Source organism: Bos mutus, chromosome 20 (genome assembly GCF_027580195.1).
Source record: "Bos mutus isolate GX-2022 chromosome 20, NWIPB_WYAK_1.1, whole genome shotgun sequence".
In the NCBI taxonomy this organism is placed as follows: domain Eukaryota; kingdom Metazoa; phylum Chordata; class Mammalia; order Artiodactyla; family Bovidae; genus Bos; species Bos mutus.
Window position 1 is genome coordinate 9889809 of NC_091636.1, and position 25232 is coordinate 9915040.

Below are 25232 nucleotides of genomic sequence, written 5' to 3' on the forward strand. Positions count from 1 at the left end.
TCACTCTTCATTTAGTCCCTAGCACTCTGCTTCCCATGACTGTTGAGTTTCCTCATTAGACTTGTCTCTGTTAACTTACTTCATTTTCCCCCTTCTTTTTCTCCTTGAATCTGCTGTAGATGTGTTTTGTATGCATCATTTCACAACCAGGGCTCTTGTCAGCGTCACCAGTGACTTGACTATTGCTTAATGACCCGATGACCAATTTGGAGTCTTCATCTTAATTAACTTAGCAGCATATTCTAACAATTGTTTATCCCTTCCTTGGAAAACTTTTGTGAACATATGTCCATATCAGCAGCATTCTGGATCTTCCATGCTCCTAGCTATTCCTCTTCAACCTTCTCTGTGGAGCCTCTAGATACTGGATGGCTCAGGCTGAATCCTTAACCACCGTCTTCCATCTACACTCACTCATAGTTTCTCATCCAGCCTCATGCCTTTAAATACATATATGTTCTGACTCGTCCAAATGTATGTCTTTAGCATGTTTCTCTCATCCAAGTGTGTAAATACTGGATTTCTGTAGTAGCCTACTTAAACTTTTGCACTTGAGTGACAAACAGGCATTTCAAATTTACAGTGAGGGTGGGTGCTGAGTTGTGTCTGACTCTTTGCGACTCTATGGACTATAGCCTGCCAACCTCCTCTGTCCATGGGATTCTCCAGGCAAGAATACTGGAGTTGGGTTGCCATTTCCTCTTCCAGGGGATCTTCCCCACCCAAATTTACAATATCCAGAGTGAAATTGCCGATCTTCCCCACTGCTCTGATCTGATTCTCCTGCAGTCTTTTACCCAGAAATTTGTAAGTTTTATACTTCTGGTTGCTCAAGCCAAAATCTTTTGATTCATCCTTGACTCCATTCTTTTTCTGATACTTTGAATTCAGTCCATCAGCAAAACCTGTCAGATCTCCCAGAGAGTGTGAATCCAGAATGCTCCCCACCTTCACTAATCCAAGCTACCATACTCTTCCCTTAAGTACTCTAAGTTCTGGGCTGAGTTTCCTGTTTCTACCTTTGGTCTTTACAGAAGATCCTGTAAGGAAGGAGCTGCCTGTGCTCCTTCTCTCATCTCCTCTACTAATGAGATACCTTGTTCACTCCTCTCCGACTCCCCTTGGTGGTCCTAGAATGGTGAAGCACATTTCTTCCTTACGGGCACTGCCCTGTGTTTCCTCTGGCCAGGACCGTTTACTTTCTGCCATATTATCTAATGCTGAAGTCTTTTTGTGCCCACCTAACCTTTAGCCCCCTCCCCCTTTTCCTACTTTATTTTCATCCAGAGCCTTTATTACTATGTGACGTTTGGTCTGTTTTCTTACCTGTTTTCTATCTGTCGCCCCCTGTTTCCTAAGGCTTAGAAGGGCAGGCTATTTGTATTTGTGTATTTTGCAGCTCTATCTATAGTGGCTGGCACAGAGGGAACATAATAAATACCCTTTAAACCAGTGAATAATGAATGGTGAGTGACTCTTTTGGTGGTTATCAATTTCGTAAGCAGCATAGTTATTAATTTACAGAAATGCATATATCTGATAAAAACATTAAGCACACGATGCTGTGCAGTGAAAAGTGAATCTCCCTATGCCTTACTGTCATTCTCCATTGTTTTATTCCTAGAAAAAGATCTATGTGTATACTTTCTTACACCTAAAGAATAGAGTGCAAACTGTAATATACATTGCTATTTACACTTAATATATATTTTTGAAAATCATCATTATTATACATATTGTACACTTACATATACATATATTTATACGTTAGTGTATAATATGGACAGAGAGCTGTGACAAACCTCACAGTGTATTAAAAAGCAAGATCATCATTTTGTCCACAAAGGTCCATGTAGTCAAAGCTATGGTTTTTCCAGTAGTCATGTACAGATGTGAGAATTGGTTCATAAAGAAGGTTGAGCACTGAAGAACTGATGCTTTCAAATTGTGGTGCTGGAATAGACCCTTGAGAGTCTCTTGGACAGCAAGGAGATCAAACCAGTCCATCCTAAAGGCAATCAAACCTGAATATTCATTGGAAGGACTGATGCTAAAGCAGAAGCTCCAATACTTTGGCCACCTGATGCAAAGAGCTGAGTCACTGGAAAAGACCCTGATGATGGAAAAGACTGAAAGCAACAGGAGACAGAAGACAAAAAAGTGGCAGAGGATGAGGTGGTTAGATAGCATTACTGACTCAATGGACGTGAATTGGAGAAAACTCTGAGAGCTAGTGACAGACAGGGAAGCCTGGAGTTCTGCATTCCATTGGGTCGCAAAGAGTCAGACACAGCTTAGTGACTCAACAACAGCAATAGCAACCTAGAATGATCTCCAAAATCTCTGAATAAAACATAAGCAACGATGTATAGGATTGTGTGCAGACTATTTTAAAATGTGTATGTATGTGTATATACATATTACACACACATAGTAATATATATATTACTTTTCAGTCGTTTTCCTGGCTGATAGTTGAGTTTCAGCTCAATATTTAGACTGGTTTTTTGTTTTTCCTTTGCAGTGCCCACTGTTGATGTCTTTCAGATTTCCACAAAAGAGAGATTTGGTCTGGGACATCAGCTGAAAAAGTAAGTTTTCCAATGAGTGAAAGCAAATTTCTGTTAAAGAGAACTGAGTTCTCATTTTGATTGCCACCCCCGCCCCATTTTTATTCAGCACAGCTCTTTGAAGTAAATGCCTCAGGAGAGGAATTCATCCTGATGCTGAGAGGCGCATCAATAATTTAGCTGGCAGAGCTCACTTTTAGAACTAGGCTAGATTCCACCTGCCCCGCCCCCTACCCCTCACCCCCGCCCCCCAGCCAGGATCCTTTCTCATTTCTGCAACACCCTGCCTTCCACCTGAGAAGGTGGGCATGTGAAAATCAGAAAGTAAACTCTTAATGTTTAGAATTCTACATCTTTGAAATGAAATTCAATTTACAACATATGTTTAGCACTTTATATTATGTGGTGTTTTCTTTTTAAGGACTCTGAAGAGAAATTTTCTCAGTTTTCTGTATTGAATTACGTATGCTTTTCCAACTTAATTGGCTTTGTTTTTTTGACTGGACTTTGTTTTTCAAGCCAGTATGTTACAGGTCTTGGAGCAAAGCATGGAGCCTGCCTTCTATGTTAAGCCATTCAAGTTAGGTACCACCTCACCTTGCCACATCTTCCCACCCCTCTATGATTTTTTTTTTTCCTTCACCAGTTTTCTCCTTAGTTTTAAAACTTATTTTTAATTTAATGACTTTACTTGTTTAGATCGGTTTTAGGTTCACAGCAAAATTGAGAGGAAGGTACTGAGCTTGCCTCCTGCCCCCACACATACATAGGTTCCCTATTAGCAACGTCTCCTACCAAGTGGCACATTTGTTACAACTTGTGAACCTATATTGACTATGATTATCACCCAAAGTCCAGAGTTCTACTTTATGTACATGTGTAAGCCACTTAAGAGATATTTGGGGAGAGTGAAATGACATTGGTCCAAACAAGACAAGAAACATAAAATTTCAGAAGTGTAGAAATAGCTTCCTACCCGTACTGGCATTTGAGTACATCATTTGGGCTCAGAAGAAGTAATGATGTGTATAATCCCCAACCCTGAGAAATTAAGGAAATGTGTATTCTATCTTCACTGTTTAATCACATTATAGAATATGTTTAGTCACTGAGTCATGTCCAGCTCTTGTGACTCCATAGACTAGAGCCTGCCAGGCTCCTCTGTCCATGGGGTTTCTGTAGTGGGTTACCATTTCCTGCTCCAGGGGATCTTCCTGACCAGGGATCAAACACAGGTCTCCTGTATTCCAGGTGGTCTCCTTCTTGGCAGGCAGATTCTTTACCAACTGATCCACCAGGAAATAGCATTTCAGAAAAGTTATTTACTTTTATGTATAGATTTTAGTTAATGTGGACAGTTTGGTATATGAACTGGAACTTTTTTTTTCATGACTCTTGATCAGTTTTAGTCTAATTTAGTTTCTTTCCTTAATTTTAAATAACTGGGTTTTCCTGTGATCTTCTAGTCTAATATAATATATAATAAAATTCAAAACCTGATCTCATTCTCAGAATAAGTCATAAGAGGAAATTGAAATATAAAGAGGCTATTTTCCAGAAACATACAGCAAGTTAGGAAGGCAGATTTAGAATCTAGGCCTTTTGTTATTGCTCAGGAAATAAGAAATACTCATTAAACTTTTTCTGTGATTCTTTATCTTTTGTGTTTCTGGCAGTAAGACAGAATCTCAACAACAGCAGGAGCTGCAGCCTTTGCTTATGCAGTGCTGCTTTTTTTAGTCAAGTACTTAGCATTGTGATATATATTACCACCCTTGACCTTCATAACAACCCTATCAGGCAGGTACTATTACTCTCCATGTTTCCTAGATGATGAAGCCCAGGCCCCAACAGTTTAAGCAACTTGCTTAAGCTCACACACTGAGAAAGTGGTGGAGATTTCTCCACAAAGGATTTGATTTCACATCAGTATTTTTGATTCACCCACTAATCTGTCTCTCATACAATCCCAGATACTCCTTGCCTTCATAAAGCTTGGAATATATTTTCAGCATTGAATACATATTGGGGAAAACGTGAAGTCATTAAAAGAGCCTGAAGGAAAAAATACTAACTCCAAACAGATGTAATATAGTGATCAGTCTTGAATAGGGTATCTGTTAGTCAAAGGCTAAGCATATCACAGACTATGGAAATATTCTTAAACTCTGTATGACTTTATGTTCAATTGGCATTAATCAAGCTTAAGCTGTTTTTAAAAGGAAAAGTACATTGTGAATCTCCAGCATTGCCTTAAGTACATAACAAATAAAGCATGGTATAAATTATTCATATGTTGCATTCAAATTTATAAACCAAAATTCAATTTATAACTGATGTGTAAATTGCAATAAAAACTCACATTTCAAATTAATACAGGAATTTAACTTGATGGATGATGTCATTTCGCTCCAGCTGTTTTACCACCACAGTTTGAACGCAGTACTGGTTACAGTGGTGCACATTTCTTTTGAAATCAGCATGTAGAAAATCATCACATTGCCCATGTATACTCCCATTTCTCTATCTGAACTACCCTGGAATCTTTGTTCGAATAGCTGACTGTGACATCATCTGGTCTTCACTTGATGTGAATGTATAATTTACCCTGAAGTCTCTTCCCTTCTTTTTATCATCAGCCAATGGCAGTTGTAATAGTTCTTCTTAGTGCCAGTAAACTCAAACACCAGTATGAGCACTGAAATATCTATTTTAAGGGAGTGTCCATTATACTAAATGTACTCACATTGTATATTTCAAATTACCATTGAAATGAAACACCATATTGAATTACTTACAGAGATAGTTAACTCCTCCCTTTCAAATCCAAGAATAGGTAGGGATTTGGGTGTCCAAGTTTAAGAATTACTAGTTTAAGATGTTGAAGTCACACTTTAGAATGCTAATGTTATATGAAAGTGAGAACAATTTTAGCTCTTTGACTTGTGTTTTGTTCGGTTAGTCTGTTGAGAATCAGAGAAGCATGTGTTAGATTTCTTGGGGAATGGTACACAGGAATGGCAATTTTTCATAGGAGGAAAAGAATTCAATTCTGCCTGGTACCAAGGGTGGTGTCACTGGGGACTTCAGGTTAAGAAAAGGGAAAACGATGACCCTGCTGTTCTATTGCATTTAAATTTTGCTAAAATCTTAGGAGAAAAATATCTTCAAAAATTAAGTGGGAAATAAAACCTTGGTTTTCTGTTCTGATCTCTGGGAGGGATATACTGCAAATTTGAAGTCATGCATCATTGATTGTGACTGCAGTTTTACCCCCTTCTTCCTCACTACCTCTATAGCTATAAACACCCCCCCATAATTCCATATTTCCTCTGAATTTACAAAGTTGGGGTAGTAAGTCTGAGTGATGTAGTTTCTGGCAATCTGTGTTAATTTGGTAAATGAATAATCAGCCTAGTATTAAGAGGCACAGCTGCCCCTTTTGAATAACATGTTAACATAGATTCATCTGTATCGGATTACATAGGTATTACAGCTCTGCCACTTACCATCCAGCTAAACCTGGACAAATTTCACGTCCTTACCTTACTTATGAAATGTGTAGAAGGAGGAAAAAAGATTTGTAAATAAAGTTCCTCCTTTACACCCTGGCCTATTGTCAGTGGTAGATACTGGTACCATTTCCTGGTCCAAAAGCAATCTGTGTTAGAAATAACTGAAAACAGCAGGAAAAGCAGGCAGTGCTGAACTGACTTTGAAAAGAAAATGAAAATGTTTAATCTCTTGCACACAATGTTTATTGTAAAATTTCTTCTCTACTTCAATATCAGCTAAGGAACCCTCCTCCAGGGCCACTGGAGAGGTGGGATCCAGAGAAACTGTCACAGCCTGGGACCCATCTCAGAAAATAAGGCCACGTCTTAAATCCGCAGTTGACATTCTAGAATTTTTTACTGCAAAACAGCGATGACATGGTCTTGATTTAGAAAATATTGAGGTCAGAAGTTACCAAATTCCTGCCTTATGATAGGAACTGAAAATTCTTAGAGGCTCATCATTAAAAAAAAAAAAATACAGCATATCTTCAAGTGAATGGGGCTGTGCTGAACATAAAATTTGCTGATCTGCTTATTCTCCATAAAGTTAGTTTTGCACAGCTTATTTTTGCTTAGAATTTTGTAGTTTCATTTTGGTTTCCTTTTCAGGAAGAAAACTACATAAACAAATCAAGTAAAAAGAAAAAGTTTATTTGTATCTTCATCATAATTACTAACAAAAATCATTTTTAAACCTATGTGGCTGGCACCAACAAAATATTTCAGACTTTTCTTTTGCCACCAAAGCTAAAGGTGTTGATCCTAGAGAGTGTCCTTATAAATCTCTTTATATCCTTATTCTTTTACCTTTTAACAATTATTTAATCACTTGTATTTTTAATTATGTCACAGTAATTAATTATTAATTGCAACACAGTAAAATCACTAGAAATTTTCTATAGGATGTTTTCCTACACATGAAATCATCTTGTATGGTTCAAAATTAAATTCTCTCTAATCACCATGCATTTATTTTCCTTTGATAAATGCATTCTCTCCATAATCTATACAGAAATCTGATAGTAAATTACCTGGGAACTGTGACAACACACTTATCTTTGGTTTGACAGAATCATGCAGACATTTGTTACACAACAGTGGAAGCAGAGCAAAGAAAAATCCAATTGCCTGCACAATAAGAAGCTGTCAGAGAAGAAAGTCAAGTCTCCCCTGCATTTATTTTCAACCTTGCGCAGGTGGGTAATAGACGTCTTCCCCTCGTCTTACTGAAATGCAGCACCGTCCATGGTTATTTAGTTCAGCGCGTTCCTTCTACACTCTCGGCATCTGTTTATTTTCTTTATGACTTTAAAGAACAAATCAAAAAGCATAGCTACTCATTTCTGTGTTTTGAGTTTGTGTTTTTTCCATTGGTTAAATTTACTAAAATTACATTTCTTTTGGTTTCTAATTCCATAGAGTTTCCCTACCAAAATTAGTCCTTTGTATAGCAGGGGTCCTCAGATGGTCCCTGATCTGCAGGCTAGTAAGTGAAGCTTCATATGTATTTACAGTCATTCCCCGTCACTAGCATAACCACCTGAGCTCCTGTCAGATCATTGGTGACATTAAGATTCTCAGAGGGTTTTCAATCCTTAACCTTAAAGTCAAGGTGGAACATCCTGAGATTGCCACAAAATAGAAATTGCACAAAAAATGTAACTCACTTGAACCATCCTGAAACCCCCACACTCCCAGGTCCATGAAAAAAGTTTCTTCCACGAAACTGTTCCTGATACGAAAAGGTTAGGGACCACAGCTTTATAGGCCTCTAGAATAGGTAGGAGGAAAAAAAAAAAAAAAAAAAAAAAAAACTGGACAATCAATCCTTTTTTTTGCTTTCCAGGTAACATAGAATTCAGTCCCTGTGATCTTTCGGTACATACTTCTGGTTTCAGTTTTCACTGGCTAGGCTGGGTTTAAAAGAGATGGTATTTGTAGCAGAGTTGAGTTGATGGAGCCCAACAGGTGTTCTCCACGGTCTGCTACACTCACGATTTGCCCTGTTAACTGTTTAACTGTTCGATTTCGAAGGTCGCCAAGTTATCCTCCCCCTGGTTGTGGAAAAAGCAAATCTAAACTGAAATCGGAGCAGGACGGGATCTCCAAGACGCACAAGCTACTGCGGAGGACTTGTTCCAGCACCGTCAAGACGGAGGACGTGTGCGCCCCGAAGCCACACAGGACCTTCGGTCGCTCGCTGTCCAGCGACCCCCGGGCTGAGCAGGCGGTGACAACCATTAAGTCGCACAAACTCTTGAACCGTCCCTGCTCTGCAGCCGTCAAGCAGGAGGACTGCCTCGCTCTCAAGTCGCACAAACTCTTGACCCGCTCTTGTTCCGGAGACCCGCGCTGTGAGCACAATGCCAGCCTGAAGCCTCACAAACTGTTAAGCAGGTCTTACTCCAGTAACCTCAGAATGGAAGAATTATACGGACTCAAGAATCACAAGTTGCTCAGCAAGTCTTACTCCAGTGCCCCCAAGTCATCCAAAACGGAGCTTTTCAAGGAACCCAACGCAGAGGGCAGGAGGCTCTCTCTTACCTCAGGGCTCATTGGTATCTTAACACCATCGTCATCTTCATCTTCCCAGCCTGCTGTGCGTACATATTTTCATCTTGAGTTCTTAGATGTTAGCCAAGGGGCAGGAGAGGGTTTTGTGAGTGTGTTTGTGTTGCAAAGGTCTGGTCAAAGACGCACGGTTTTGTTTTGGGTTTTGAAGATTTTCTATTTTTTTTTCTTCTTTTGAATATTCCTTTGCATACCAGACATTTGTAGCTAGTACTGGAATGTTCATTTTGATTCTGGAAAAATAAACGTTCCTGTGGATGTGAGGTCTAGTCCAGATTCCTGTCATGGGAATGAATGCTCCTAAAAATAGAAGTCCATTGAATTCACAAAGCAAGCATAGCATTTTTAATGTTTAATTAAGCAGGTTTATCTAATCTCTAGTTTACTCACATAAGTCGTGGAAGTCGGAGTTTGTCTAAAGATTCAGAGTGGTGTCCTTGCTGTTGTGCATAAGTAGAGCGCTTTGCCTGTGAACTTGCAGAGTGAAGTAACAGTTAACCCCTGTATCCCAGAGCGTTACTTCAAGCTGCTCTCAGTGTCTGCTTTATAAAACTGAAATTGCTTTATCCTGAAGCTGTTTTGTGGTGAAGATGGGGCTGGCGGGAGATTGTTTTAAACTTAAGTTCTTTGGGTGGTATTTACTGGGAATCAGATTTACACAAAGTTTGCCTCTATAGAGTGATTAGCATTATAGCCAGCTTCAGATAAAGAACCAGACCTATCTTATTTATAATTACATAAAATAACTGACCAAAAGTTTTCTTTGCTTTTAGTAAATTGGTGTGTGTGTGTGTGTGTTTGTGGTGCTCTTGTATAGATATATTTCTGAAATTACGTTGTAAACTATACTGTGAAATTTTGTGTGAAGAAAATATATTTGGCTATGTTGGTAGTTTTCAGGTGGACATCCCTAAAAGCCCATATCTTCTCAAAACTATCAAAGACATACAGAAAATTAATTTTGTCAGAGTTACATAGTAGAAAGAACCCCATAGTTAGTTTCATTCAAGAAAGATAATTTCAGATATTCTGTGAAAGAAAATGTCTTCGTGTCTTCCCATAATACGTCCTACCGTATTATGTTGAGCATAATATGGTAGTTTAATATTCTACCCCTTTCAGTAGCTTGGAGGAATTGTACCTCTTTCACACATCCTTGGAGGAATAATTCTATCTAGTTGTAAAATGAGATTGAATAGTCTAAATGAGGAAGTGGGAACGTTCAGTGATCAGGGACAGAGACAGCAAGTTTTTGTGATCATTTAGAGATGCCAGTCATTTTTACTAGAAGATCAGAAATTAAGAATGCAATTCATTTATTTAAACAAAGATTGCAATAATAATGGTGGAAAGAGCATTATAATAAATTCTAAAATCTTAGTGTCATAATCAGTGATTTGATTCACTTACAGGTAACCTTAGAAAATCACATCTGCATTCATTCTTGCAAAAGTAAAACACTATAATTTATATATTTTTCCTAATTAAAAAACATTTTCTTTTTACTTTGCTTCTTATAGCCAAATGGTGCCAAATGCATTCCAATACGAGACCGTGGCTTCCTAGTGCAGGTATGAGCCAAGCCCCTGGAATAGTTTAGCCTTTAGTGGGTTTTCAAATCCTTCTTGAACTTGACTTAATTCTTTCTCTTTATTGTCTTATTCAGACAATTGAGTTTGCTGAACAGCGGATCCCTGTGTTGAATGAGTACTGTGTGGTTTGTGATGAACCACATGTGTTTCAGAATGGCCCCATGCTTAGGGTAAGTTCTCACTGGTGGAATGTTGGTTTAGAACAGAAATGAAGAAGGTTAAGATATAAACAAGTAAATAATTGCATTTACAGTAAATGCTCTCTATGGAGTCAGTTATTTAATACACAAAGTTGTATAGTTTTGACAAATGTATCACTATTTCTGAAGGACTCTGTGAAAGATAACAAGCAATTTCAATTTAGGAAAATATTTCTTAACTGTATTTCTTACATGCGCCTATCATCTTGCTGTTGGTCTGTCTTTATATATCTCTGTGTCCATCCATATTGATATGTATATATATGTAAACTTGTAAACACCGTTTTTTTTTCAAAACCACTCAATCTACAATACTTAATGTAGGAGGTATTCCCTCGCAGTTCAGTGGTTAGGACTCCATGCTTTTACTGCAACGGGCCTGGGTTCAATCCCTGGTCGAGGAACTAAGGCCCCACCAGCCATGCAGTTTGGAAAAAAAAAAAAAAAACAGAAGAAAAAGAGTAAGATATTTAACATAGAGGGAAATGGGTAGTCCTTATTCCAATTAGAAGAGGTATATATAGTAGAATCAGAAATAAAGATTTTTTTTAAAATGTCTACTCACACATTTGTGGCATTATTAAGGAAGTATGGAAATAAGAATCAATGTGTAAATGGTATTTTGGGGGATAATTATCCAATTAAAAATTTTTTGCAGTTTTTTTATTGAGATAAAATTTGTATAAATAAACAGTTCATTGTTTTAATGTGTACAATTCAATGTTTTTTTTTTACTTATATTCTCAATTTTGTGCAATTATGACTACTTTCTATAATTCCAGAATACTACTTTCTATAATTCTATTACCCCCAAAACGAACCCCCATAAATGTTAGTAATAACTCCCAATCTTCCCTTCCCCTCATCCTCTGGCAACTACTAACATATTTTCTGTCTCTATGAATTTGCCTATTTTAGAAATTTCATACGAATGGACATTAAATTATATGTTATGTGGCCATTTTTTTCACTTTGTAGTAAAATGTTTTTGAGGTTCTATATAGTATGTCTCATAATTTATTCCTTTAATGGTGGAATAATACTCCATTATACAGCTATGTGACTTTTGTTTATCCATTCATCAGTTAATGGAATTGCTGGAGACTTGTGTTGACTCTGTCTAACTGTTTCCGGAACTAGCAAACTATTTCTGACAGTGGCTGTGCCACTTTAGATTTCTAACAGCAGCGTATGATGGGGTTCAAGTTTCTCCACATCTTCACCAATACTTGCTATTCACCTCTTTTTTCCTCCAACTATAACCATCCTATGAATTGTGAAGTTGTAGCTCATAGTGGTTTGCTTTGTCCTTTGCTAATGACTAATGCTTTGAGCTTCTCTTTATGTGCTTATTGGCCATTTGTATGTCCTCTTTGGAGAAATCTCTTTAAATCCATTGCCCATTTTTTAACTGGATTGTTTGCTTTCTGTAGTGAGTTCTAAGAGTTCCTTGTGGCTCAGCTGGTAAAGAACCCACTGCAGTGTGGGAGACCTGGGTTCAATCCCTGGGTCTGGAACATCCCCTGGAGAAGGGAACTGCTACCCACTCCAGTATTTTGGCCTGGAGAATTCCATGGACTGTATAGTCCATGAATCAGAGTCAGATACTACTGAACAACTTTCACTTCACTTCAAGAGTTCTTTATATATTCTGAATTCTAGATCATTATCAGAGATATGATTTGCAGGTATTTTCTCCTGTTTTGTGGGTTTTCTTTTTCTTGACGGTGTCCTGTGACAAACAAAACTTTTAATGTTAGTAGAATCCAAATTTATCAATTGAGGTATTGCCTAATCCAAGGTAACAAAGATGTATGCCTATATTTCCTTCTAAGAGTTTTATAGTTTGTATCTTACATGTAAGACATTGAGTTAATTGTTGTTTATGGTATGAAGTGAGGTTCAGATTCCTTCTCTTGCATGTGGATATCTAGTTGTCTGTGCACCATTTGTTGAAAAGACTATTCTGGCCTCATTAAATGATATTGTCTCCCATGTGGAAAATGATTTAACCATAGATGTGTGAGTTTGGACTCTTGATTTTGTTCACTGATTGTATGTCAGTTCTTATACTTGTACTATACTATCTGAATTACTGTAGCTTTGTAGGAAGTTTGGAATCAAGAAGTGTGAGTTTTCTAATCTGAAGTGTGAATTTTGTGCCTCTTCTAATCAACATTTTACTAGAGGTTCTAGCCAGGCAATTAAGAAGAAAGAAATAATAGAAGGTATCCAGATTAGACAGGAAATACTAAAATGATATCTATTTGCAGATGATTTATGCACCATGTGCCAGATACTCTGGGTAGATATTTTGCATGCTTGAGTGCATGCTCAGTCGCTTAGTCACGTCCAACTCTTTCCGACCCCATCGACTGTAGCCTGCTGCTGCTGCTAAGTCGCTTCAGTCGTGTCTGACTCTGTGCGACCCCAGAGATGGCAGCCCACGAGGCCCTCCCCGTCCCTGGGATTCTCCAGGCAAGAACACTGGAGTGGGTTGTCATTTCCCTCTCCAATGCATGAAAGTGAAAAGTGAAAGTGAAGTCGCTCAGTCGTGTCCGACTCTTCGCGACCCCGTGGACTGCAGCCTACCAGGCTCCTCCGTCCATGGGATTTTCCAGGCAAGAGTACTGGAGTGGAATGCCATCGCCTTCTCCAGGACTGTAGCCTACCAGACTCCTTTATCCATGGGATTGACCAGGCAAGAATCCTGGAGTGGGTTGCCATTCCCTTTTCCAGGGGATCTTCTTGACCCAGGGGTTGAACCTGCGTCTCCTGCGTTGGCAGGCAGATTGTTTACCACTGAGCCACCTGGGAAGCCCGAGGTATTTTGCATATTACTTCCTTGTTTGATTTTCACAGAACTCTGTGGTTTAGGTATTTTTATGCCCATGGTGCAACCAAGCAGATTAAGATTCAAAGAGGGTAGGCAGTTTCTTTAGTATCCTCCCCAGCTGTGTGACTGGAAGCTGAACTTTGAACCTGATTGTGTCCAATTTCAAAACTGCACCACCAACATTTATTAAACGCTTTATGAGTATAAGGCACTATGCTAGAGTCTGTTGCACTTTTTAAGAGAAATTTATCCTATGTGTTTGAAAAGATAAATTATAAAGCCTGGAAACAGGTAGTTTTATTAGAACACTTTTGCCTTTCAAGATTTATGTAATAAAAACGTATATACAGCCATTAATGAGCACAGTTGTCTGTCAGGTTTTATGATATATTTGTTTCATTTTATTGTTTTTGGAAAACATATAAAAAAAGTTTTTCTTGCCCCTCATATGCTATTTTTAACAGTTATTCCTCTCAAAGAGATATATTGCTATTCTGAAACCAAATTAACTGACTCAGCATTTATTTTAGTAAAGATTTGTACAAGATTGTTATTTTTATTCGATACACAGAAATGTATAGTTATGCTGAAAGGAGAAAGAATCATTTTATCATGTTCATTTATCCCACTAAGAAGGCTCATCTTTCTTTTGTTTGTCATTGTGCATCTGTGGACCTTGATTTATTTCTTAATCCATGGCAATAATATTTTCATTGCAGAATATAATAGTCATGTTATTAATAGCATAAGCTTTTTGGTTTTTTTTTTTTTTTAATTTTATTTTATTTTTAAACTTTACATAATTGAATTAGTTTTGCCAAATATCAAAATGAATCCCATACAGGTATACATGTGTTCCCCATCCTGAACCCTCCTCCCTCCTCCCTCCCCATACCATCCCTCTGGGTCGTCCCAGTGCACTAGCCCCAAGCATCCAGTATCGCATTGAACCTGGACTGGCATCTCGTTTCATACATGATATTTTACATGTTTCAATGCCATTCTCCCAAATCTTCCCACCCTCTCCCTCTCCCACAAAGTCCATAAGACTGTTCTATACATCAGTGTCTCTTTTGCTGTCTCGTATACAGGGTTATCGTTACCATCTTTCTAAATTCCATATATATGCGTTAGTATACTGTATTGGTGTTTTTCCTTCTGGCTTACTTCACTCTGTATAATAGGCTCCAGTTTCATCCACCTCATTAGAACTGATTCAAATGAATTCTTTTTAATGGCTGAGTAATACTCCATTGTGTATATGTACCACAGCTTTCTTATCCATTCATCTGCTGATGGACATCTAGGTTGCTTCCATGTCCTGGCTATTATAAACAGTGCTGCGATGAACATTGGGGTACACATGTCTCTTTCCCTTCTGGTTTCCTCAGTGTGTATGCCCAGCAGTGGGATTGCTGGATCATAAGGCAGTTCTATTTCCAGTTTTTTTAAGGAATCTCCACACTGTTCTCCATAGTGGCTGTACTAGTTTGCATTCCCACCAACAGTGTAAGAGGGTTCCCTTTTCTCCACACCCTCTCCAGCATTTATTATTTGTAGACTTTTGGATTGCAGCCATTCTGACTGGTGTGAAATGGTACCTCATAGTGGTTTTGATGATGTTTTTTTTTGTAATCGTATTTTTGAAGTGCCTTACATGGATCTTCCCTGGAAGCTGGGCTTCCCTTGTGGCTCAGCTGGTAAAGAAACTGCTTGCAATGCAGGAGACCTGGGTTCCATCCCTGGGTTGGGAAGATCCCCTGGAGAAGGGAAAGGCTACCCACTGCAGTGTTCTGGCCTGGAGAATTCCATGTACTGTACAGACCATGGGGTTGCAAAGAGTCGGACATGACTGAGCAACTTTCACTGCATGGCTTATCTTATTTAATCCTTATAATAACCTTCTGAGGATGGGTATTACTACGCCTGCTTTATAGATGAGGAAAACAGTAATTTTTTTTAATGTCACAATGCTAGTAATTGATAGGGACAGGATTTGAATCCTGGCAGAATGGCACCAAGGCCATGGTTCTCAATCATAATGCTACTCTTGACTTACATACTTGAACTGACTACTTTCACGTCCTGGAAATTGACTACACTTGGTGTTGGGAGTTTGCTCTTCTCAGTTTACTTACTGGCAGTTCATTCCAATAATAGGTGATAGAAAGATCGTAGTTGATATTAGTATTCTCTGTGCCTTCCTCCAAGTTCTCTTTTACTTTATCTCTGTCTTTCTGCACCAGTTAAGTATGCTGTCTATTTCTAGAAATGGAAATGTTTTCATAAAAGTGAAGACAACATTTTTAAATAAATATAGTTTATCAAGAGGTTTTATGTTGCTGTAATTCAGGCTGATATCTAAGGAAATCAGAAACCTTACTTTCTTAAATAGTAAGATAAGTAACACATGAAATCAGATCAGGAAATGAAAATAGAGAAACATCTCATATTCAAAGGAAGAAAAGTAAACAGAATACCTCCTTGTTGTATTAAACAGATATTTCACTTAAATCAGGCATATTCATTTTTTATTTCTTATATTTCCATTGCAATGTATTTTGCTATAATTTCAATAATGTATAGTGATTCATTTCAATAATATATAACAATTTTTATAAATGTAATTTCCTATGGATAGTAATCAATAAATGGACTCATTGGTCACTTATTCTCAGCCCATGTAACACATTAAAAACTGCAGTAAATCCCCAAGCTATAAAAAAGAGATGTTATAGCCCCATGGGTGATTAAATGGTTAGATAGAATTGTTTCCATAGATTTTCTGCCTCACGTTTGTTACATTTGTTAGATTTCTCTGTCAAAATTCAAACTGTTTCTCACTTTTTTCTCTTTTCTTCAAGCCTGATTGTTTTTTAAATGACATAAGTCTCCATTTACTCCTATTTCCCAAATGTCCTAAAATTTTAGTCACTAATTTCCTGTTCTGTCACTTTCCTCAGAGGTCTAGGCAAGCTTGTCACACTTTTGCAACATGAGGAACTAAACTACTTATTTAGAAATACCACAAGGCTCTGATTTTCTCTTTTGTTTACAAAGGTTATAAATATCACTCTCAGGTGGGTTCTGACATGTGATACTTTAGATTTGCATAAAACTCACATTATCAGGTGGGTTGTTCAGAGTCCCAGAATTTCAGTTTGGCAGTACGGTCTGCAATCCCATCAGAAAACCAAACCAAAACCAAATTACTAGTTCATTTTGGAATCAACTAGAGTGTTAATACAGTAGACTGTTTTGGTGATGCTTTAGAATGTTGATTTTGGACTTCATCAAGTGTGTTTGCAAAAGAGGAAAAGGAGGATTTACTGCCAGAATCACCACTGTTTTTATCAGCCTGTAAATTCCTAGTGCCCTTGTCTTTTTGTTATACTCACCTTAAACCCCATTCTTGGATCAATGCAGGTGTTTGTCTTCTCTGAGCCCTGTATGTGAGCTGCTGAATCCTATTGGAGAAAACCACTCACGTGGTTGCGTGGCTTAGTGTCCTGACGAAGTTGGAACTTTGTCAGTGACACTGGGTGTGTGTTCCCTGTGTCCTGGGTTAACAGACTTTCTTGTTTCCCACATTAGCATGTGATAAAAGAATTATGATCTTGTTTTCTTCTCCTGCCCTGTGGAAATGTGCCACATTACTTGCTTTGTGTTATCAGGCCTGAGATTCTCCTGTCACCTCTTGAGAATAATGCTCCATCCCACTAAAGTCAAGTCAAAGAAACCCATGAATCTAATCATTTTTGTACCCAGTTTTGCTGTGGACCTTAGACAAATGTTTGTAACTAAGATTCTTGTTACAAAGAACCTTAAGAGTTAGTAAAGTTAACAATACTCATAGTTTGGTCATAGCTTAAGGCACTCCCAAGACCAATCTTGAGAAACTGAGTATGTGGGTAAACCTAGATATGTCCCATTTTACCTAAGAGGAAAACAGGTAGGTCTTCTTATGTTTATGTCTGACCTTCATACCTTAATATTTAGGGAATGAATGAAAAAGCATAGCCAATTTTTTCCCCCAAATCCATTTTGCAGAAATTAATGTTGCAAGTTTTGACATAACAGGTCAAACTAAATAATTTCGCCAAAAAACTTTTAGTTAAAACATAAATATTTTTACATCCAAATTGAGCAGAAATTGGTTTTAATAATCAAACAACAGCTTTAGTTTTATGAGACAGTAGGGATCAGCATGTATATTGAGGCCTAACCAGGCCTGATCCTATTTCATTATGGATCTATCTTGATCTCTGTGGGATTCCTGTCTTTCCTAATTGACAGTAAATCTTGCCTTGCTCCAAATGTGTCTTTCTTCCAAACCATTGACAAGAACCCAAAATACTGACTATAAAACTGGAAATACAAAAAATTAAGGGCTTGTAGGTTTTGTGTCGGAGAAGGCAATGGCACCCCACTCCAGTACTCTTGCCTGGAAAATCCCATGGATGGAGGAGCCTGGTAGGCTGCAGTCCATGGGGTCATTAAGAGTCGGGCATGACTGAGCGACTTCACTTTCACTTTTCACTTTCATGCATTGGAGAAGGAAATGGCAACCCACTCCAGTGTTCTTGCCTGGAGAATCCCAGGGACAGAGGAGCCTAGTGGGCTGAGGCCTATGGGGTCGCACAGAGTCAGGCACAACTGAAGCGACTTAGCAGCAGCAGCAGATTTTGTGTTTCTAGTTGATATTCTTAATTATTCTCATGTGTTTTCAACACTAGTTTTTTTTTTTTTAATTATGAAGTTGTATTTACATTGCTCATTTCTATTTTAGCAAGAAATGCTTTAGAAACAAATTAAGAATTTTGATAAACCATGGGTATGAAAATAAAGGTACCATGTCATGATACGCTTCAATGAAAATTCTTATTAAACACATATTTGTCTATATAGATTGAGTTAACATAAGTAGAAGAGACAGGGTTTCCCAGCTGGCTCTAGTGGCAAAGAACTGCCTGCCAAGCAGGAGATGTGAGGGACATGAGTTCAATCTCTGAGTCAGGAAGATCCCTGGAGGAGGGCATGGCAACTCACTCCAGTCCTCCAGTATTCTTGCTTGGAGAATGCCCATGGACAGAGGAGCCTAGAAGGCTACAGTCTATAGGGTCACAAAGAGTTGGACACAACTGAGCAACTTTCGCACATTATCGAGCTTACCTAATAGTGTTAATATTTCAACAGCTCTCTATACCTCAAGGAGATTTTATAATCTTTATCTCACTCGATTCTTCTCTCTTGGTCCTTTATCAACCTGGTGAACTGGATCTGATTTTATGTCTGTTTTATAGCTAGCAAAACTGAACTGTGCACATAAGCTCCAGCTGGAACAACATCCATGTTCATCTGTTTTATATATTGGGCTTACATGAAATATTTTGTTTGAAAAAAATGATCACAGCAAAAAGGGTTTGAAAACCACTCACCTACACTGTGCTATATATAAATACATAGCTGGATTCTGAGTTGTGTTATTTCTGTTTTCAGTAGGAAGTAATCTAAATTCATTGAAAACACAAGACTTCTAAAATGCAGTTAGGTTCTAAAATATTCTTTAGGGCTTAAAATCATTTTTTGAGTCATGTTTTTACTGCTCACATTTAAATTGTTTTGATTGAAGTAAAATTAAAAATGTATTCATTTTAGCTTAAAAATTTCTAAAATAAATCTTAATTTAGGGACATATAAAGTTCCCCATGTTTTTAATGGTGCAGAGTGAATGTTATATTGCAGATATAGTATGTATATTATGTGTAATGGCAAGAGGGACTTGCCATGGTTTTACAGTTTAAGTTATAGGGACTAATTGTTTGAAGGCAATATAATAGTATAATATTAAGAATAAGTAGTATTTTATAAATTGAAGCTAATAGATTTCTTGTAAACTTGAATTAGTAAATAATGTACATTTCGGATGATATCTAGGCATGTATACTTTATTAAGTCATGTTTAATAAAACATACAGTTTTGCTTATCCAGCAGTAGCTATTCCATGGGTATGTTTTATTTTGAATTGAGACTGGAGTTTTCTATGCAAATAATATAGTGATAGCAGATTTTCTTGGGAGCAGGGCACTGGCTGGCAGTATGCTCAAGGTGGGAGAATGCTAATTGCAATATAACTGTATATTTTATTAAGGAGGAATGAATCACTTGCTTTCCTGGAATAGGACGTCCTTTCTGTGAGCCATCTAGTCTTGATTACTTGTGATTTGAGAACTTTCTTTTAGTACGCCATCTTGTGTTGACATTTTGAACTCCTCTCATATAAAATGTGGATAAAGTTATCTACAAAAACTAGATTGGCAAATAATTATCTGAAAATTAAGCTTATTTATATCTTGAATACTCTATTGACTGTTCTAGTAAAATGATTGATAGATGTAACATTGTTATTTTAAAATTCACTGGCGTTTATTTAGTGTGCTGGTGGTGGTGGTTAGTCTCTAAGTCGTGTTTAACTCTTTTTGTGACCCCATGGACTGTAGCCCACTAGGCTCCTCTATCCATGGGATTTGCCATTTCTTTCTCCAGGGGATCTTCCTGACCCAGTAATTGAATGTGTCTCCTGCATTGGCAGGTGGGTTCTTTACCACTGAACCACCTGGGAGCCCCTACTATGGTACATAAATTAATAGCAATATTATTACCTCTATCATTACTATTTTAAAAACAAAGATAAAATTATCTTTATAAGAATATAATGTATAGTTCTACTTCAGATTTTTCAGAATGGTAATACCATTTCTTGCCCCCCTCCACAAAGTTTTCTATTGTACCTGATTTCCTTCTTCAAACAGTTGCAGTAATAGGATATTCTCAGAAATCAGCCTTGCAGATTTGAGTATGGGAAGAAAGGCCATTTTTCAATGAAAAAAATGCAGGACAAGAAAAGGAATATTTATAAAAATATGAAGCCATCAGTTCAGTTCAGTTCAGTTGCTCAGTTGCGTCTGACTCTTTGCGACCCCATGAATTACAGCACGCCAGGCCTCCCTGTCCATCACCAACTCCCGGAGTTCACTCAGACTCACGTCCATCGAGTCAGTGATGCCATCCAGCCGTCTCATCCTCTGTCGTCCCCTTCTCCTCCTGCCCCCAATCCCTCCCAGCATCAGAGTCTTTTCCAATGTGTCAACTTTTTGCATGAGGTGGCCAAAGTACTGGAGTTTCAGCTTTAGCAAAATTCCTTCCAAAGAACACCCAGGACTGATGTCCTTTAGAATGGATTGCTTGGATCTCCTTGGAGTCCAAGGGACTCTCAAGAGTCTTCTCCAACACCACAGTTCAAAAGCATCAATTCTTCGGCGCTCAGCCTTCTTCACAGTCCAACTCTCACATCCATACATGACCACTGGAAAAACCATAGCCTTGACTAGATGGACCCAGCTTTATCATTAAGATTGTACGTTTATAATTTAAAATAATGGGTCAATTGATAAATCCATGTGATTTGGAGATTTAGAGGTTGGAATGGAAATAGGTCTGGGAGGAGGATGAATCAGCAATGCAGGAAAAACCATTCAGAAAAGACTGAACTGTTGCTCATTTGTTACTCAAGATAAAGACTAGGAGGTCTGGGCAAAATTGGTAAAAAATCATTTGAGATGAAGTCAGGGTGGCCCATGAATTCCTAGGACTGGGGACAAAGTATGCGGATAGAATATTCAAATTTCAAATAATTATGTTCCAGTCTAGTTTAGCAGAGTATTTGTTTCATTTTCCTCTATACTGTTTAATAAGGCAACAATTTAATGCCAAAAATTAGTTTCTACTTTATTCCCTGAATATGTGTGTGAATATACATACATATATATATTAGGATGATCACAAAATAAATATAATTAACTATCCAAGGTTCAAAAAGTCAGACATAGGAAGACAAATATCATATGATATCGCTTATATGTGGAATCTTTTTAAAAAGGTTATAAATGCACTTATTTATAAAACAAAAGTAGAGTTGTGCATGTAGAAGACAAAGTTACTTAGGGCAAATAGGGGGAGGGATAAATTGAGAAATTGGGATTAACACAAGAGTATATATAAAATAGAAAACTAATAAGAACCTGCTGTATAGCACAGGGAGCTCTACTCAGTACTCTTAATGGCCTATATGGAAAAATAATCTAAAATATATGTAAATGTATAACTGATTCATTTATTGTATACCTGAAACTTACATTATAAATCAGTTATACTCCAATAAATTCTTTTTAATTTAAAAGAAACTAAAAAAAATTTTCCAGGGTTCAAATAAAGCATTTTAAAAATGATCATTGCTCGTATATATTAAATGAGCCTTATCTTGATATTCAGCTTTAGGATTGATGGATTTTTGGTCATAAAAAACTGTATGGTTATTTGGCAACAGTATTATTAAAAACAAAGCACCTTCTGTGTCTCTGTTTACTTCCTCAGTGAACTTTGGGTATCTGGAATATGAATTAATTCCTGTGGCCCCTTAATGATTTCCAATGCTTACCTTCCCCTGGATTCTTTTTTGTTTACAGTTTCATTATACTCAAACACCAATATAGTGTTTGACGCTATAGTAAGTGTGCAATAAAATGGTTGCTCTTATTATTTCAGAACATACCATGCTCCCAGAAAGTAAACAAAAGAAACAACCCAATGTCAGTGGGAGAAATTGAGGGGCAGCCGTACATACACATAGATACACACGAAAAAATAGGACAAGATTAAGTTAAATGCTAAAGTAAAAGTAGTAGAAATTGAACAGTCTGCTCTAAGTTTATCCAAGTGCATACAGCAGTGTATGCTTGAGTCTGGATGAAGAACTTTGTCCAATTAATTCCCTGCCGTAGGTAGTTTTTCCTGATGTTTCTGAAATAGAAACTGTCTTTTTAAGACTGACAAAGAAAATACATCAATTTATTTGGGGGAAAATTTTCTTTCAGTTCAGTTCAGTTCAGTCGCTCAGTCATGTCCAACTCTTTGCGACCCCATGAATCGCAGCACACCAGGCCTCCTTGTCTATCACCAACTCCCGGAGTTCACTCAGACTCACATCCATCGAGTCAGTGATGCCATCCAGCCATCTCATTCTCTGTCGTCCCCTTTCCTCCTGCCCCCAATCCCTCCCAGCATCAGTCTTTTCCAATGAGTCAGCTCTTCGCATGAGGTGGCCAAAGTACTAGAGTTTCAGCTTTAGCATCATTCCTTCCAAAGAACACCAGAAATCTTTGTGTGATTGGCTTTTTGTCTACAAAGCCACCACGTGGGTCCATTCTCAGCATACAGGGTGCTTAGTATGGGGCTGTCCTTCCCCACTAGTTAAGCAGTGGACGAAGTTATCCTCTGAAGTCAGTGAGCATGGGAGCAGTGGCACTAACAAATACGTCTCTCTGCTGTGCCGGGCACCACAGGCTGCATCGTGTTGGGCTTCATCAGCTACCTAATGCGATGTAACTCGGGAGATGAGATAAATCAAACAGATGACACTGTATTAGATTTGAAAGATGAGAGCTCTTCCAAAGCAATTGCAGAGTGTATATTTCAGTGCTGTTGACTTCAGGAGGTTATTGAAGTCAAAATCTTTGCAACAAAACAAACCAGTCTTTCAAGAGTTAGGTAGCAAGTAAGCAGAGTCATGCTTATTTCTTCTGGAGAAAATTACCTAGGAAGAAATGGAATTCTCCTTTGTAGATTTGTTTTACACAGCTTTGGGATTGAATCTCATTTTTTAGTATATCACCAGCTTAGGTATCTGCTTTCAAATGCATCTTCTGTGCAAATGTGTATTAATTTAAATGCATCTTCCGTGCAAATGTGTATTATGCAAGCAAGATGGACTTTCCACTTACAGAATATATTTTGTGTATGCATGCTCAGTCATGTCTGACTCTGCGACTGCATGGACTGCAGCCTCCCAGACTCCTCTGTCCATAGGATTCTCCAGGCAAAAATACTGGAGTGGGTTGCCATGCCCTCCTGCAGGGGATCTTCCTGATCCAGGGCTTGAACCTGCATCTTCTGTTTGGCAGGTGAATTCTTTACCACTGAGCCACCTGGGATAGATCCAAAGGATATTTTCACATATTGCTAAATCATTCCGAGTGCAAGTACCTAAAACTAACTGAATTGAATTTTTAATCATATTTTTGACTATATCAGTAAAATGGCTATTTACTAATTGTTACTTATATTTAGAAATTCAATTTTTTAAAATAAAGTGATAGTTCTTTACATCCCCCTCCAGTTTTATTGAGATATAAGTGACATACAGCACTGTATAACTTTAAGGTATACAGCATAATGATTTGTCTTACGTGCCTCATGAAATGATTATCACACTAAATTTAGAATATCCATCATCTCATATTAATACAAAATAAAAAAGAGAAAAGCAATTTTTCCTTGTGATGAGAACTCTTAGGATTTTAGTCTCTTTTATATGTAACATAAAAGCTGGATTTAGAAAAGGCAAAGGAACCAGAGATCAATCAATTTGCCAACATCCATTGGATCATCAAAAAAGCAAGAGAGTTCCAGAAAAAGATCTACTTCTGCTTTATTGATTACATCGAAGTCTTTGACTGTGTGGTTCACAACAAACTGGAAAATTCTTAAAGAGCTGGGAATACCAGATCCCCTTACCTGCCTTCTGAGAAATCTGTATGCAGGTCAAGAAGCAACACTTAGAACTGAACATGGAACAAAACTGGTTCTAAATTGGGAAAGGAGTATGTCAAGGCTGTATATTGTCACCCTGCTTGTTTAATTTATATGCAGAGTACATCATGTGAATTGTCGGGCTGGATGAAGCACAAGCTAGAATCAAGATTGCCAGGAGAAATATCAATAACCTCAGATATGCAGATGACACCACCCTTATGGCAGAAAGCAAAGAACTAAAGAGCCTCTTGATGAAAGTGAAAGAGGAGAGTGAAAACGTTCGCTTAAAACTCAGCCTTCAGAAAACTAAGATCATGGCATCCATTCCCATCACTTCATGGCAAATAGATGGGGAAACAATGGAAACAGTGAAAGACTTTATTTTGGGGGGCTCCAAAATCACTTCATATAGTGACTGCAGCCATGAAATTAAAAGACACTTGGTCCTTGGAAGAAAAGCTATGATGAACCTAGACAGCATATTAAAAAACAGAGACATTACTTTGTCAACAAAGGTCCATCTACTCAAAGCTATGGTTTTTCCAGTGGTCAGTATGGATGTGAGAGTTGGACTCTAAAGAAAGCTGAGCGCCAGAGAATTGATGCTTTTGAACTGTGGTGTTGGAGAAGACTCTTGAGAGTCCCTTGGACTGCAAGGACATCCAACCAGTCCATCCTAAAGGAAATCAGTCCTGAATATTCATTGGAAGGACTGATGCTGAAGTTGGAACTCCAATACTTTGGCCACCTGATGCGAAGAACTTACTCATTTGTAAAGACCCTGATCCTGGCAGGAGGAGAAGGGAATGACAAAGGATAAGATGGTTGGATGGCATCACCAGCTCGATGGACGTAAGTTTGAGGAAGCTCTGGGAGTTAGTGATGCACAGGGAAGCCTGGTGTGCTGCAGTGCATGGGGTGGCAAAGAATCGGACACAACTGAGTGACTGAACTGAACTGAACTGATATGTAACATGCACCAGTGTTAATTATATTAATTATGTTGTACATTATGTCCCTAGTAGTTATTTATCTTGTACTTGGAAGTTTCCACCTTTAGACCACCTCCATCCAATTTCCTCTCCCTCTACCCTTCCACTTCTGGTAACCACAAATCTGTTCTCTTTTTCTATGAATTTATTTGTTTTTGAAGTATAATTGACCTACATAGAACACGTTGATAGTTCCTGGTGCACAATGTAGTGATTTTATATTTCTGTATATTACAAAATGATCACCACAGTAACTCTAGTTA

The 25232-nt window shown here is 37.9% G+C and overlaps 1 protein-coding gene across 2 annotated transcripts in view; it reads left to right on the forward strand.

The window, feature by feature from the left end:
- PARP8 (poly(ADP-ribose) polymerase family member 8) overlaps positions 1-25232 on the forward strand; it is a 193665-nt gene that overhangs the window by 134622 nt on the left and 33811 nt on the right. For both annotated transcript variants that reach the window (XM_070357474.1, XM_070357473.1), the window contains exons 11-15: positions 2525-2591; positions 7198-7323; positions 8162-8726; positions 10219-10269; positions 10365-10460. In XM_070357474.1, the coding sequence (XP_070213575.1) occupies positions 2525-2591; positions 7198-7323; positions 8162-8726; positions 10219-10269; positions 10365-10460 (905 nt within the window). The remainder of the gene's footprint in view (positions 1-2524; positions 2592-7197; positions 7324-8161; positions 8727-10218; positions 10270-10364; positions 10461-25232) is intronic.